This window comes from Balaenoptera physalus (assembly GCF_965194825.1).
Source record: "Balaenoptera physalus genome assembly, chromosome: 3".
Taxonomy (NCBI): domain Eukaryota; kingdom Metazoa; phylum Chordata; class Mammalia; order Artiodactyla; family Balaenopteridae; genus Balaenoptera; species Balaenoptera physalus.
The window spans coordinates 7,171,136-7,187,750 of NC_138890.1; the positions used below are offsets into that span (position 1 = coordinate 7,171,136).

At 46.9% G+C, this 16,615-nt stretch overlaps 1 protein-coding gene across 6 annotated transcripts in view; it reads right to left on the reverse strand.

Annotated features, from left to right (window-relative positions):
• The window catches only part of DNMT1 (DNA methyltransferase 1), a 42,199-nt gene extending 27,248 nt beyond the window's left edge, over nucleotides 1–14,951 (reverse strand). The window contains exons 1-8 of one of the 6 annotated variants that reach the window (XM_082454869.1): nucleotides 14,753–14,951; nucleotides 7,011–7,047; nucleotides 6,380–6,487; nucleotides 5,974–6,190; nucleotides 5,077–5,152; nucleotides 3,877–3,955; nucleotides 1,363–1,397; nucleotides 892–973 (exon numbers count right to left, since the gene is read on the reverse strand). In XM_082454869.1, coding sequence (XP_082310995.1) covers nucleotides 892–973; nucleotides 1,363–1,397; nucleotides 3,877–3,955; nucleotides 5,077–5,152; nucleotides 5,974–6,190; nucleotides 6,380–6,487; nucleotides 7,011–7,047; nucleotides 14,753–14,931 — 813 coding nt within the window. In that variant the 5' untranslated portion in view covers nucleotides 14,932–14,951. Of the gene's footprint in view, nucleotides 1–870; nucleotides 974–1,362; nucleotides 1,398–3,876; nucleotides 3,956–5,076; nucleotides 5,156–5,973; nucleotides 6,191–6,379; nucleotides 6,488–7,010; nucleotides 7,048–14,190; nucleotides 14,324–14,752 lie in introns of those variants that run through there. The other 5 variants (XM_082454868.1, XM_082454872.1, XM_082454867.1 and 2 more) reach the window with 5 other exon arrangements.
• Nucleotides 14,952–16,615: the final 1,664 nt, after the last annotated feature.

The following is a 16,615-nucleotide window of genomic DNA, read 5'->3' on the forward strand; positions in this document are numbered from 1 at the left end:
GGTGGTCAAGCTATCCCACTAGAACCGCTTCTTCTCAAACAATTCAACATGTGTCCCAACTGTAACTGCTGCTAACTTTAACTAGGATCAGGGTAGGGAAGTGATCAGTTAAAGACTACTTTCAAGTACGAAATGATTCAAGAATTATACATCTTAGTTGATTCCCCATTAGGACAAAATAACAGAGACCCATCCTTTAACAGGCTCTCAATAAGGGCACACGCCACCCATTTGAGTTTCTAAGAAACTTCTAATCAATGTCTTAATAAAACCAAAAGGGACCTGCTATTGTTCTACCACCTGTGACTGACCAATGTCAGCCCTTCGTCATATGGGGCAGTGCTGTCTAATGGTAAAGCTTCCAGTATCAGACCCCCAATTCCTTCTCCTACCCCCTCCCATGGGGGTTCAGTGGGTACATCTGTATTTCACAGAACCTTAAACTCTGATTTTACAAAGGAGCTGGAGGTCTGGGCAAAGAACTCGTCTGATCTCAGTTAAGAATGCAACTTTATACCTGGATGATACTATAGCACTTTAGCACCTCATGTGTTTGAAAATGAGACCTTCACAAGGACCTCATGGGCAGGAGAGGCAGGCAGGCGAGGGGACAGACTGAAACTCTGTGACTGATCAAGTAGCAGAGGTCCAGCTGACTTCCAGGCCTACTGCTGATTTACTATCACCAGAGCCAGGTAACACACCTTCCACATAGAGAACCAGAAGAAAAATGAGTTTGAAGAGCATTTTGGATAAATTCAAGGTCATTTTGATCGTTAGTGAAAGTCATTCTGTTCCTACACGCTCCCCACACCCTGACCCCCCTTCCTAGAACCAAATGGGTTCTGAGATTAGGTGGAAGTGACAAACCTGGAGGTGACCAGGCTTTACTTTATCATCTCTTTCTTCTTCTTCCACATGTGTTCCTGGTCTTACTCTTCCCGGTTCTTCTGCAGAGAGCGGTCCAGCAATTCTGTCAAGCAAAATCACACACCCTAAGGATGACTTTCACCGACTCCTCCCGTGGAGGCAGTTTTCAAAAGGTCTTCCTTCCTACCCACCGCCCCCAAAAATCAATCTTCATCTCAGGAGCCCTGAAAGGCACATATTACCTCAACATTTAATATTTAATACAACCTTTAGATCTAGTTCTGATAACGGCCAGTTGCCCCCAATTCACTCTTTGCAAGAGAATTCTACCTGAATCACAAGGTTAATAATCTGACTGCAAACTCGGCATCCTTAAGCTATCTATGGTCACCCTGGCAACTCACTATAAAGTTCTTCTTTTTAGAAGATTTCAGAAAAGTAATTTCAGTCATCAAGATTACATATTACACAGAAAAGGTTTATTATTCTTACCGTTCTCTGGATGTAACTCTACGTCTCTTTTCCTCCTATGTGGAGAGAAGGGAAAAAGAGAAAAACAGTATTTCAAAGGAAGATCAAAACCAAAAGCATGAGTCAAAGTATTAAATAGATACATGTGATGTGGTTAAAAACAGGGGTTGAGGGGTAATCTGGGTTTGGGAGAGATCTGGGCAACCTTCAGCCTGGTGTTGATGTCCCACCACCCTCAAAACAAAGAGAGGCCCAGGAGCTGGCCCGGCACACATCCGGGCACTAGAGGTCATCTAGTGACGCTACGTAAAGTCAAAGATCCACTTCATGTCAGGAATTTGTTAATACTAGAAAAAAGCCAAAGTAGTAATTTGGGATTCACATCAGGAAGTGACGACGACAACCTAAACTGGACACCAGCTCTTCTCTGATGAACACCTTAGTACACTACTTCCCTATGTTCACAACACTTGCCAACTCCAGGATATCTGTACTTATGTATCTAAGAGGGATAAAAATACTGTGGTGATGAAACCGATCTACGTCTTGTTTGAGGTGGAGGTTACAAGAATGCTTGCATGCGTACATGTGACTATACATGCATAGTGAATAAAGTCTGTAAATTACACCGATGTCCATGTTCTGGTTTTGCTATTACAGTTATGTGAGACGCCACCATTGGAGAAAGTTGGGTAAACTGCACAGAACCCCTGTACTATATTATACGGAATTAATCTGTATGTGTATATATAAAATTCTGCCTCCAGACTGCCTTTAGACTTGAGCTACAACATCAGCTCTTCCCCGGGTCTGACTCTCTTGGCCTGTCCTGCATATTTCAGACTCGCCAGCCTGAAATCGTGTGACTCAGTTGCTTAAATTAATCTCATATATACAGACATTACTGGGTCTGTTTCTCTGGAGAACCCTAAGATAGATTTTATACTAATATACTACAGTAATCTATACATACATATAATCTGAAACAATATAGAAGAAACTGATGAATGCTCGCTTCTCAAAGGAAGGACAGGACGGAGAGGGGGGGAGTACCACCCCTAGGTACCAAACAGCCTTTTGTACTGTTTTACCAAATGCATGTATTTAATACCTGTTTTAAAAAACATAGTGAGATCTCAAAACTTTAAATTGACTAAAGTAAGATTCTCTCTGTAGTACTACTTATTTGACCACCACCACCTGATGACACCGGTGTGGTGCACTGAGCCTTACTCTAGCACATCGGGATAAACCCTGTTGCGACAAGTGTTCATCCTCCAAGTCCCCAAGGCCTCTCACACACTGCCAGCGAAACTGCTTCCTGCTTGGGAAAGAGTGCCCCAGTTCTCGTTTCTTCAGAAGCTTGAAGGCTATGTAAGCCCTCCAAAAGGTTAGAGAGCAAAGAACAACTCTAAAACTGGCACATTTGTTTAAAAAAAAAGACTTGTCAATATTACAAGAGCCAGCTTGCTTTCCCTTGTGACACGTTTTCTTAGGAGGCAAGGGATGTGGCCATGTGACTTGGACAAGCTGTTTCCCTCTGTCTCAGTGTCCCACCTGTGAGTGGGTAGTCTGACTAAACGTAATTACAGACATCTGAATAAGGATCATGAGCAGTGGCATCTAATTTCCAAAATAAAAACAGGAGAATGAGTATGTCTTTTACAACAGGACGTCAAGTCCACTTCAATGATATTGGTAGCCTTGAGTCCAGTGCTTCTCGCTCAGTGCAACTGTGCCCCCAGGGGACATCTGGGAAAGTCTGAAGGTGATTTTGGTTGTCACAACTGGGAGGAGAGAGAGGGAATGTTACGGGCATCTAGTGAGTAGAGGTCAGGACCTTGCTAAACACTCTACGATGCACAGGACTCACACCCACAGCAAAGGTTTATCTGGCCCCAAAAGTCAATGCCTTGCTTGAGAAACCCTGCCTCAGAGCAAACCACGGATACTCATCTTTAGCAGGTAACAGGGCATTTACTACCCACCTGTAAACCTACAGACTTCCCGACTTACACAGCTAATCCTGTGGCAGGACTGAAATAGATAGCATGTGACCATCTGGTATCTAGGTTTGCCCCTCAAGTCACATGGGACAGTGCTAGAGACTGACATTTTCTATACTGGAGGCCTTTGGCAAGCCGCCAGTTTTCTAACCTAAAAAGTCTAAGCAGCATTATTACAATACACATAATAATATGACAATTCTGCTTTTATAGAGAAATTAGATGTGGGAAAAGAGCTTATCTGACATCAGAAGCAAATGCTTTAAACACATCACATCTGCTGGTTTGACTGTCAAATCTTGACAGCTGGAGAGGTAGGAAGGTAGACAGGAGAGAACAGACCAAAGTTACGGGCCTGCTGAGTCCTCAGGTCTAACCATAACACACTTCGTACTGCCCTGGGTCCAGGGATATGTTCTAACACCCTCTCAGTCACTTCCTGTCCATAGACAGACCAAGAATAAATTCACAATTACCAGCAAGTGTACCAAAATAAGGCAGAGTTAAGAAACTCAAACACGAGCCCTACCTGGTCTTTTTCTTCTTCATCGACAGAATCATCTGATTTTGCTTTTTCAGCGTCTTCCTCAGGTTTCCGTTTGGCAGGGCTGTCACACACAGTAAAGCCAACTGTTAGCTCAGCCAGACCCTAGTCCTCCAGTGGGCACGAAACAACTTATATTCCTCCCTACCAAGAGTACCCTCTGTTTGGAAAGATTCAGGGCATGGACACCCTCTTCCCTCCAAGGAGAAGCCCTTTCTGCCAGGACATTAAAAGAAGCTTCGAGCTTAATGTTTCTTTGGATGACAGGTTTAGAATACCACCGTTTTGCAAACCTTAAGAAATAATGGATCTAGACTTTGATCAACGGCTGCTAGAATCACCGAAGAGACATTACATCTCTGATGGACAGCCCCATGCCATCAATGAAGTCTCACAAAATAAAGCTGGAATCTGATCAAGACTCTAGACCTAACTACCAGTTTACAGAAAACGAGACAAGGGAACACATTAACCACCAAAATGATGCAGTCAGCCAGACCTAGAAGCTATTAGACAAAAGACCTATTTTCTTTAAATAAATGGCAAGAAAATAAGAAATCTATCACTTGAAAGGCTTAAGGAGCAAATCAACCAAACTCTGTTACACAAGGGGAAGTATGAACACTGCTATATATTTGTTAGTAAGGAACTGTTACACTTTATAAGGCATGTTTTGTCTTCTTCAAAAGACTGTTTGCTAGATGTTAGCAATTATAGCAAAATATGAATAAAAAACTTGTCAGAAAAAGAGACCTTGTCATCTAGAAATATCGTATTTGTGGATAAGATGACATGTCTGATTTGTTTCAAAGTAATCCAACTGGGGGGACATGGGTGTGTATGGAGTTGTAATCCATTTGGAATAATTCACTTGGAGCATATGGGGGTATAGATGAAACAAGAGCCAGGAGCTGTTAACTGTTGTTGACACTGGGTGATAGGTACACAGGGGTTCATTTTACTATCCTTCGTAATTCTGTGTATGTACATTTGAAGTTTCCTATGTTAAGAGTAAAAATGGATGAGGTCTTCAGAAATGCTGTTCATGAATGTCTAATAACAGAATATCAAAAGGAAAACCTAAGCAATGTGGAATTACTAAGTTACATCCTACTAATTCTATACGTGTTTTACCAAAAACAGTTGGCCCCTAAAATGGGGGCTGTCCATTCATTATATACTGACCCCCTTGTGAAATGAGATGTGATGGTGGTCTGCCTGGTAGTTTGCCTTGTAATCCTGGGGCTAGATGAGACTTCAGCTGCTTAAAGAAAAAGAAACAAAAAAGCCACTATGAATAAAGAGTTCACAGCGAAGGTACAGTTCTTCAGCATTACCAAGCTGGTGCAGAGACCAGGTTCTGAGGATTAAGTATCCTTCTCTTCTTATTCTAAGCAACCACCATCTTGATAAAGTCATCAAATTAGCACCTGCCAGTTTGCTGGGCCATTTTAACACAAGCTCTTGTATGAGGGGCCCAACCCTGAGACGGACAAGGAAACAGAACCTCCGCTTATTTCGCCAAAAGATGAAGTGGCCAAGCACCTGACCTGAGCTCAAGTCCCATGCTCTTATTTTTAAAAATTCCAGAAGAGTTACTCTGACTACAAGCGGGGAAGGAGTCTAAGAATAATGTTTAGCTTAAACAGGCATGTAACTTAGATGTAATAAACATCAGTAGCTCCTGTTATCTTATACCTCATAAATTCAACCGCATTTGGGGATCTAATGCTCTATAACTTGGTTGAAGACAAAAATTGCAAGTATATATCTAAGCTAGTTAGAAGTATACACAAGAGGGAATTTCATGGCGGTCCAGTGGTTAAGACTCGGCACTCTCACTGCTGAGGTCCCGGGTTCGATCCCTGATTGGAGAACTAAGATCGTACAAGCCGAGCAACACAGCCACCCCCCACACCCCCAAAAAAAACAAAAAAAAAAACAAAAAGATACACAAAAAACAAGTACTGCCGGTGGAGGGGTTGTGTGTGGGGGGAACAGACAGACCCTATGGCGCCAAGTCTGTCCTCCCCTTAGGTTGTACCAGACTCCAACGAGGTCAAACGAGTCAAGTGCTCTTACATTTTGTTTCTCCATCCGACTTGCTTCTCCTGGGCATGCAAAGTTTGGAAACAGGTTTGGGGGACTTGTTTTTCTCTATTTCCACTCTGCGGTCCTCACCACTTGTCTGGCTCCCGTTTTCTAGACATCCATTCACTTCCCGACTGAAAGCATGAGCTCCGTTCTCCAAGGACAAATCTTTATTTAAAAGGGATTTGACTTTAGCCAGGTAGCCCTCCTACAGCAGGAAAGGATAATTTAAGTAGCAGTGAATGTAAACAAGTGGCAATGAGAGAATAAGGAAACACATGCGCTTCCTTTGTAACTATCAGGTAACAGGGAGAGGTGGGATTATTCTGCCTCCCTGGTCACAGACAAGTTACATGGCAGGAAACGTTTTCTAGCCACTGGGATGCTGAGGACTTACCTCTGATAATTCTTCTTTATGTAATTTGGTTTCCAAGTCACATAACTGATTCTTTATTTCTGTCTGCAGAAATTCATGCAAGAGATTCAATTTCTCCTTCACGCATTCCTAAGGGAAGGATATAGGTTTAGAAGTCTCCAAACTCCCAAGCTATGAACTAATGGACTAATACACAAATAGTTACACTGCCTGGTCACATAACAATGACTGAATGGCAGGCTATGCTGAGTCAGCTAAAAAGAAAACTAAATATTCACAAGACATGTTCGTGATGTTTCCACTAAGATCATATCACACCATCTCCAGAATGGTGAAAAATGGAAAGATTAGAGGTGAAACAGACACATAATAGTGTACTAGAACAAAACTGATTTTGAAAAACAGTGTGACCAGGACAAGTTATAATGCAGACTTGAGGCTACGGAACCCAGACTGGGAAACTCGAGGAGTTACCAAAAGCTAACCAATAATAGCCTATTAGTCCAGCACATTAGACAGAAACATCCACCGTTATCCTCAACTTTAGGGAAAAGAGAGCCAATTCCACTTAAATTTGTTTTTATGAACTACAGAGTATCTGTCAAATGGTCACATTTGATCATAAATTTTGTTAAGGTGGAGATTACCTTACCTTTTCTGTTAAACTATCTCTTTCCAAATCTTTGAGCCTGGGGGAAGAAAAAGGGAAGAAACAAACACTTGTTAAGCAACATTGTCTACCTGTAAGAATACCAGTTTAAAGAACTTTGGAAATAAGTTTAACATGAATGTTAGAAAAAAATACAATGGTTCTTCCCTCCCCCAGTGTCTAGAATGCCCTATTGTAATGCCTACACGTTAAGAAGTTATTTTCGGGCTTCCCTGGTGGTGCAGTGGTTGAGAATCTGCCTGCCAATGCAGGGCACACGGGTTCGAGCCCTGGTCTGGGAAGATCCCACATGCCGCGGAGCAACTGGGCCCGTGAGCCACAACTACTGAGCCTGCGCGTCTGGAGCCTGTGCTCCGCAACAAGAGAGGCCGCGATAGTGAGAGGCCCGTGCACTGCGATGAAGAGTGGCCCTCGCTTGCCGCAACTAGAGAAAGCCCTTGTACAGGAACTAAGACCCAACACAGCCAAAAATAAAATTAATTAATTAATTAATTTTTTTTAAAAAAGAAGTTATTTTCAATATGAATGAGGTCCCCCTTTTGGGGGGTGGTTTTCTGATGGTGGTTAGAGATGATATAGGAGCTCTAGAACATTATTTCTTTCTTTTTTTCTTTAACGTTATTTTAAAGACACTGGGAAAGGGGAAGCAGGTCACACAGTTGGGGTCCTTCCCAAGTTAACTGACCTATAGGTGGTCTTCCTCCAGCTGGACCTGACAAGATTTCATAGAAGGGCATACAGAGGTTAGAAAGAGTGGACCAGGGTGACAGGATGCTGTGGGGAACAGCCAGGCAGCTAACATTCCCAAAGGCCAGGATGGGGTGGTGGCAGCATTCTGAGGAGGAATATAGGGAAATGGAGGAGTCACGGCATCTGGGGCAGCAGGGGGTGCCCACACACAAGGAAGACAGACGAAGCTAGAACAGTTGGCTGGCGCCTCACCCAAGAGTTCATCCTTGCAAATGTTTGTACCTAGTCATTCAGAAGTGCAGAACTGTCATGAGTTTAGCTGGAAAATCATGGTCTGATTTATTATTGAAGATTAGTACCTTGCCTCTTTGGGGAGGAAGGGAGCAAAAAGAAGAAAGGAACAGAACTAGAAGACACCGAGGAAACGGGGAGGCTGCTGTTCCCAGCCTGGGCGCTGACTGCGGGCAGTTGGGTGGGAACAGGGCTAACCAGCTGGGCGAGCGTCCCTCAGCAGAGGGGCAGCACCCTGGGCAGGCGCCGGGCCTCCACCATCTACAGATCCTCCCCTCCAGCACCCAGGCTAGGTACTCAGTTACCAGCAGCCCAAAGGGCAGGAACAGAGCTCTGCCAGGCTGGCCTTCCCAGAGGGCAAGTGTAAGCAGCGCAGCCAGGAACTGGGCGACAGGCTTTGCTGGACTAATGACATACAGTGGCTACTCCGAGTGCACGTGGATCCTGCTTCTAGCTTCAACCACCACTCCCACCTGTGGGTGCCTACTCTACGCCAGGCCCTGTTCCAGGCAACGAGCTGAGTGACGGGATGTAGGCACCACCAGGCAGGGACCTCATGACTTGCTGGATGGTCAGGAAAGGCCTTTCTATAGAAAAGACTTAGCAGGGACTTCCCTGGCAGTCCAGTGGTTAAGACTCCATGCTTCCAAGGCAGGGGGTGCCGGTTCGATCCCTGGTCGGGGAACGAAGATCCCATACGCCACATGGTACGGCAAAAAAAAAAAAAAAAAAAGACTTAGCAGCCTCCAGATACAGTGGTAATATACTATATGTCACATATGTTGTGTAACTTAGACTCAAGATTCAGAGTCAAGCTTTCCAGAAGCATGTGGAGCCCCTTCCAGGCAAAAGTCATTCTACCCTCAAAGCAACTCAGGTCCTGGGAGAACCTTAGATGAGGACAACTGCAGAACTCGGTACTCACATGCTGCTGCAGGAGCATCACACCGACCTGTCTTCAGTCATTCTCCTCACAAAACCCTGGCAGGACACAGCTCCTACCTCGACCAGGTTACCTCAGGTGTCAAGGATAACACTTAGACTGAAGCCCATCAAAGGGCCCTTTCCACAATGCTGACAACTCCCACCTCTGGCCAGGAGACAGATCTGTGGGTCTGAATTCTTTGAAGCTTTCCTATGAAGTGGGATATTTAGCCTGGCAGGGAGAAACAAATCTTCAGAATATCTGAAGTGTCTTGCTCTGTGAAGATTGGATTTGACCTGCTTGGTCGCAGAGTGGAAGGCTGGAGCCCAGGGCAGGCACCGAGGAGCCAAAGGTGTGGCAGGAAGAAGGCTGGCCAGTGCGCCGCTCCTGACACCCAGGCTTTCCCTGGAGAGTCCATCCCCTTCCCAGTAAAGCTGGTGACACTACCTCACATCTGCTTTGCGTTCACAGCCAGGAGGATGAGAAGCAGACATGAAGGACCAGGTAGAGGAGTCACAGAGAGCAGCAACCACCTTAGAAAAGAAACCCGTAGCTCCCTGCCAGTCTCCGGTCCCACGATTCATTCCTAGTTGCTTCCCTCCGAGCAGTTCTTTAAAGGAGAAAAAGATATACATAAACCACTGTGCAGACAAACAGAGTTCAAATCTGAGGCTTCTGAAGAAAAAGGGTATAAACAGCATCAGGAAGGAGGGGTCCAGAGACACTGAGAGCTCAGTGGGAACTGGGCAGAGGGAGCTGCCCGAAACAGGAGCAGCACAGAGGGGCGCTGGCTCAGAGTTCACCCGAGAAACCCACACGAGTCGGGCTGACACAGGGGAAGAAAGGCAAGGCCAGAGAGAGGAGGTGGGTGCCAGTCTGAGGGAGGTCGGCAATGTCAGGCTAAAAATCATTGACTTTGCCCCATGGTTAACAAACCACTGGAAGAGTCATGGGGGTGGCAGAACCCAAGGTATCAGTCATCTTTTAGTAGGAAAAAATAAAGTCAATCTGGCAGAAATAAACTATATATTAGACAGGAAGAGATAAGATGTTAAATCACTCTAACATCCTAAACTAGAAATGCTGGTCTGTAATATGGTTTAGCAGCAGGAGCTGAGAACATGCTGGAGAAGTTACAAAGCTCCGTTTACTCTGCCTTTTGCAATTGGCTGCATGGCGGTTGGTATAGGACTACCAGAGATAATATTTGTGGTAGGAAGGATAACGGACCACCCCCTGCAAAGATGTCCATGCCCTAATTCCCCAGAACCTGTGACTATGTTACCTTACATGGCAAAAGGGACTTTGCAGATGTGATTAAGGTTACAGCCCTTGAGATGGGGAGGTTTTCTTGGATTATCCAGGTGGGCCCAATCGAGTCACTTAAATCCTAGGAGCAGAGAAACGTCCCAGCTGCATCTCAAGCGATGTGACTACAGAAGGGTCAAGAAGATGTGATGTGAGAACTGGCTTTGCTGTCTTTAAAGATGGAGGAAGGGGGCCACAAGCCAACAGATGTCATCACCTCCGGTAGCTGGGAATGGCTCTCGCCTTACAGCCAGCAAGAGAAGAGGGACCTCAGTCTTATAACCACAAGGGACCGAATTCTGCCAACAACCTGAAAGAGTAAGAAACAGGTCCTCCCCTAGAGCCTCCAGAAAGGAATGTAGCCTGCTGACACTTTAATTTTAATCCAGTGAGACCCACACCACATTTCTGACCTACAGAATCAGAAGATAGCAAATTTGTTTTATTTAAGCTACTAAGACTGAAGTAGTTTGTTACGGCAGCAATTGAAAACTAATACAGTACCAGAAATTCTGAACTTTTCGGTGGGAGAAAGTAAGCAGACCATGAATTTTAGGAGTGACATTTCAGTGAATAGCTATCTAGATGGCTATTCGGCAGCTAGAAATTAGAACGGGCTCTCCAAAGAGGCCTCTCCAGCTGGCACCCCCAACTGCTGAAAGCAGAAATCTTAAGACTGGAAGAAAATAAGGGTCCAGGAATTGAAAAGGAATATGGCAGAAATCAGGGAAGAGGTCCCCTGGTAGCAAATAGCATCACAAAAGCCAAGGATACAAAGAATTAAGGATAGAAAACCACCTTAAATGAAGAATGACTGGACACCTGGCACAAAAGCTAAGCTAAGGTGACAGCAAAAAGAGCAAGACCAGGGACTTCCCTGGTGGTGCAGTGGTTGAGAATCTGCCTGCCAATGCAGGAGACACGGGTTCGAGCCCTGGTCCGGGAAGATCCCACATGCCGCGGAGCAACTAAGCCCACGCGCCACAACTACTGAGCCTGCGCTCGAGAGCCGAGAGCCACACTACTGAAGCCCGCGTGCCTAGAGCCCGTGCTCCATACCACCGCAATGAGTAGTCCGCGCACTGCCACGAAGAGTAGCCCCCGTTTGCCGCAGCTAGAAAAAACCCTAACGCAGCAACGAAGACCCAACGCAGTCAAAAATAAATAAATAAAATTAAAAAGAGCAAGTCCAGACGATAATACAAGAAGCCAGGCAAACAGGAAGGTTGGAATGATAAGCAGACATACACTGCTATATAAGTATCTGCCTTAGTATCAGGTCTGCATGTTGGTACTTTAAGTTATGCACCGTCCCCCACCCCAATAATAGAAGTGAAACATACAGCTGCCACGTGATAAGCAGTGAAGGAGGTTTCTGTGCAGGTGCTGTTCTACCACGTTTACACCTATCAGCTCAGCCTTCACAAGGCCCCAGTGGAGCAGGCACCTCCATCCCATTTTACAGATAAAGCACCAGGAGGTTAGACGACTTGGTCATACAGCTGGCAAGTGGCGGGGTGGGATCTGAACCCCAGTAGTCTGCACCTCTAGAATCCTAGTGCAGGGGAGAACTAGAAAAGGTAAGTCAGTTTTGCCCTCCATACCTACTCAGGAGCCATGGAACTAGTTAAGAACTTCACGACCCAACCTAATCTAATCAGAGTGGCTAGCAGATAAGAAAGCTGTCATAATTACAAAGGCTAAATGAGTTGTGCAAGGAGATTGCTAGAATCAATATGTAAATCCAGACCTCGCTGAAGGGGAAAGTCTGGCATGTAAGCATTCGAGTCTAGTGGACACGGAGCTGCACGTACAATGAATGAGGCAAACATGCTCAGACAACAAGCCATCAACTCCCAAGCTGCAAAGGCAGCATGCGGCATGTGCTGACAGAATTCAACGCCTCATCGCAGGGAAAGGGGACTGTCTTTCTGAGCAGCCTTACGGATGAACAGACACTAGCCAGCATGGTGAAGGGGTAGGTGGAACCCAGCCTCACACTGGTTGCTCTGCACAGTCTCAGGCCCTGAGAACCTCAAAGGTAGCCTGCGTGGTTTGTGAGGAAAAGAGCACAAGATGAGTCAGGCAAGTGGACGGGGATCCCGGACTTGAGGCCAAGTGCATTAGGCAGTGTAAGGGGCAGGAAAACCTCTGGCTCCAACTTATATCGAAAGACGATCGCAGTTTCCACTTATAGAAAGCAGACCTGAGTGGCAACAGAAAGACGAGTAGGAAGACTATTGCTTTTTCTACACAAAAGATGGTGGCTTGGACAGAGTAAGAAAATTCAAGTGGAGAAATGTGGCTTGTCCTGAAAGGCATTATTTTTAGAAGACTTAGGACATAAAATACTTCAAAAAAAGTTAAACTTAAAAACCCAAATGTTAAGAATACTTTCTAGTATCGTTACATGGCTGATGTAACTGTATGAGTTTTAAAAGAGGCTGCCATATAAACACAAGTTAGCATAAGTGACAGAAATGCCTGTGTGAGGACTAGGCCTACATTTTGTTCCTAGAACATTCTACTGAACTTCGTAGTATAATCCATAACATGAGATACCCAATTTTCATGAATCAAAAAGTTATACCTCCGTTTACAAGGAGGTATAAGGGAGTATTTTAAAAGGAGTACTGAATGCCATGTTTATGTGTGTATTTTATACGCTGAAATTCAAAATTTAAGAGAAGCTGTTGAGAGGGTCACATAAGCTGACAATGTCAGTGGTCTGAGGCAGAAACCCAAGACTCTATACCCACAGTAAGCACTTCTCGTTCAAAGTAATATGGAACCTAGGGTGAATGGTGGATTGCAACCCTCACCTAAGAACATTCAAATTCAGCCAAACAAAACACTTGCTCTGGCCCAATAGAAGCCCTAGCTGAAGGGAAAGGTTTTGGCAAGAAGCAGACTTCCGCAGGAATCTTTGCTTCCTTGCTGTTAACGTCTGTGGCAACCACTCTTGAGAACACTTGAGGATTAAATGAGATAATGTAAAGTGTTTTATACAATTAGCAGAACGGGAAAAAAAGCAAGCTAGATTAGTCAGTAATGCTCACATGGGGGGGCCTTTATGTGCCAGGCATATTCTCATTTAATCCAATACCAGTTTAAAGCCCATGTTAACTGCCCTAGTCCACAGATGTAACTTGTTTATGAAACTTGCCCAAGGTTAGATGAGCCAGTGGAGGTAGTGTTCCCACCATCAAGTTAAAGAAGGCTGGGCCCAAACATCTCTGTCCTGGGTCTAAAAGGAAGCCAGGTGCTTCCATAATTCCATTTCCATTTTTAAGTCCTGTTATGTCTTGGTGGGGACGGATAGGGATTCTTCAGCAAGGCACAGCACCCTCTAACTGGGGTTAAGAAGTGGTCTGACGCCTGGGAGGGAGACCCAAATACCTCCAACACCTACTCTCCACCCCCAAAAGCCCAAATCAGAACTGACTGGCACAACTTTAGGAAACAAGCACAGGGAAATAGGGAAATGGCCAAATCAGGTTCACAAATCTGGCTGGAAGTGTTCAGGGCTGCTCGAGGCTCCCGTGACTAGTGCTCCAAGTGAGGTTTGCAAGTTTCCAGGAGTGAAACTGATGCCCTTCTGGAACAAGAAGCCTGGGCCCAACGGGTCTTGCCGCCGACCCCTGTGCACAGATTAGCTAAGACTGGCTAAGTCCCCGATATTAGCTGCTGCCCCCTCACTCCCCCTACACACACACACACACACACACACACACACACAGACGGAGGAAACTGCAGCCAGTTCTCCCTAGCAAGGCTTCCTTGATGCCCACGGCTCACAGGCACCAATTTACTATAAGAAACCACTCGGCTTTCACGGCGTCCGAGCCCTAGCCCTCACGGTATGTGAAGAGTTCCTTGCAGAATGCGCCTACCCTAGCCGTATGAGGTGATGGAGGGAGCCCCCAGAGGAAGACGGGGCTCGCAAACCTGAGCCGGCCGCGCCCGTCCCCCGACCGGCGACATCTGTCTTTGGAGGCTGCCATCGGGATGCGTGGCGTGGGGGCACCGAGGGGACCCCCCCCCAAAATACCCCCGGGGACCAGGCCGGCCCGACCCCCTCGAGAGGACCGGGCACCGGAAGTGGAGGCCTTAGTGCCCGGGCCGAGGGGTATTCTGAGGCCGCGGGCTGCCCACTTCCTGCGCGACCAGGCTGGCGGCAGGGGCTGGGCCTGAGGCTGCTCCAGGAAGGGGATCCCCAAGGCGAACCCAAGGGTTGCTCTACTTTGAAGTCAGAAGAGACCCCCAAGTTTCTAGTCACCAGGGAGCTGTGAGAGGGCCTCGGCCCATTTTGGCGCCAAACGGCCAGGGGCGCGCGCGACCGGAAGTGCCACCCTGCCCGCGCCAACTGCCGCCGCGCGCCGCGCCATCCCACGCATGCGCGCCCGCCTGTCAGCGGCGGCCACGGGCTACCCGGAGGGGAAACGACCCCCACCCCCACCCCCAACGCCGTGCAACCCACCCCAGGTTCGCAGTCCCCCGCAGCACCTACCGCCTGCGGACATCGTCGGGCAGTGAGAAGGCCCGAGAGGCCAGCGCGGGCACCCGAGCTGGGGCGGTACGGGCAGGCATCTTGGAAGGTGCAGCAGAGGCGGCGGCAGCACAGGCAGCCCTGGCTTTTCGCGCGGAAACCGATGGGGAGGGGCGGCGAGCGGAGGCGGCGCGTACCATCCGGGCCCGGGCGTGGGGGAAGGCGGGCCGTACCACACGGAGGGAGGCCGTACCATGTGTGGGTAGACGCAGTGAGGCTGGCCGTGCTTAGGGGCCGCGCATGCGCGGGACGGGAGCGCACCCCCGCGTGGAGCAGTGGGCTTGTCCAAGCTCCTCCGTTTGCTGGGAGCCTTGCCTGAGACATTCATTCATTCATTCTTTCCCCGCATGCTAGGGATAAAATGAGGAACATCCTCAGGGTGTTCCAGTGTGTGGGCACTAGAGTTCAAGTCCTCAGTTCCAATCCCACCTACACCTATTTGCTCACTATGACGACCTTGGGCAGGTCGTTTGGACCCAGCTTTAGTTTCCTCATCTGTGAAAAGGGGCTAATAGCACTTACTCCAGAAAATGTTGAGGATGCACAAAATACGCAGGTAGCACCAAAGATCTCACAGGTAGGGAGACCTGGGCCACTTCCACAGTCTGTGTGCTTTAAAAAGCACCAGACCTGGGCTTCCCTGGTGGCGCAGTGGTTGAGAATCCGCCTGCCAATGCAGGGGACACGGGTTCGAGCCCTGGTCTGGGAGGATCCCACATGCCGCGGAGCAACTGGGCCCGTGAGCCACAATTACTGAGCCTGCGCGTCTGGAGCCTGTGCTCCGCAACGAGAGAGGCCATGATAGTGAGAGGCCTGCGCACCGCGATGAAGAGTGGCCCCGCTTGCCACAACTAGAGAAAGCCCTCGCACAGAAACGAAGACACAACACAGCCATAAATAAATAAATAAATAAAATTATTTAAAAAAAAAAAAAAAAAAGCACCAGACCTTGAGCAAGGATAATCTCTTCAACACATGGTGCTGAGAAAACCGGATATCTACATGCAAAAGAATGAAATTGGACCCTTACCTTATAGCGTATATACAAGTTAACTCAAAATGGATTAAATACCTAAACCTAGACCTAAAACTATGGCACTCCTAGAAGAAAATGGGGGGGGGGGGGGCAGCTTCGCGACATTAGACTTGACAATGATTTCTTGAATATGACACCAAAAGCACAGGTCACAGAAGCTAGAATAGACAAATGGGACTACATTAAAATAACCCTAACCCTAACTCATGCACAGCAAAGGAATCAAAGTGAAAAGGCAACCAATAGAATGGGAGAAAAATGTTTGCAAATCGTATATCTGATAAGGACTTAATATCCAGAATGTATAAAGAATTCCTACAATGCAAAGACAACTCAATTAAAAAACAGGCAGGGGATTTGAATAGACAGTTGCATAAAGTAGGTACAGATGGACAGAAAGCATATGAAAAGAAGTTCAACATGACCAATCGGGGAAATGCAAATCAAAACCACAATGAGGGGACTTCCCTGGTAACACAGTGGTTGAGAATCCGCCTGCCAATGCAGGGGATACGGGTTCAATCCCTGGTCCGGGAAGATCCCACATGCCGCGGAGCAACTAGGCCCGTGCGCCACAACTAGTGAGGCTGCACTCTAGAGCTTGTGCTCCGCAACAAGAAAAGCTACCGCAATGAGAAGCCCGTGCACCACAACGAAGAGTAGCCCCCGCTCGCTGCAACTAGAGAAAGCCCGCGTGCAGCAACAAAGACCCAACGCAGATAATTAATTAATTAATTATTTAAAAAAAAAAAAACACAATGAGGTCACTTCACAGGCATTAGGATGGC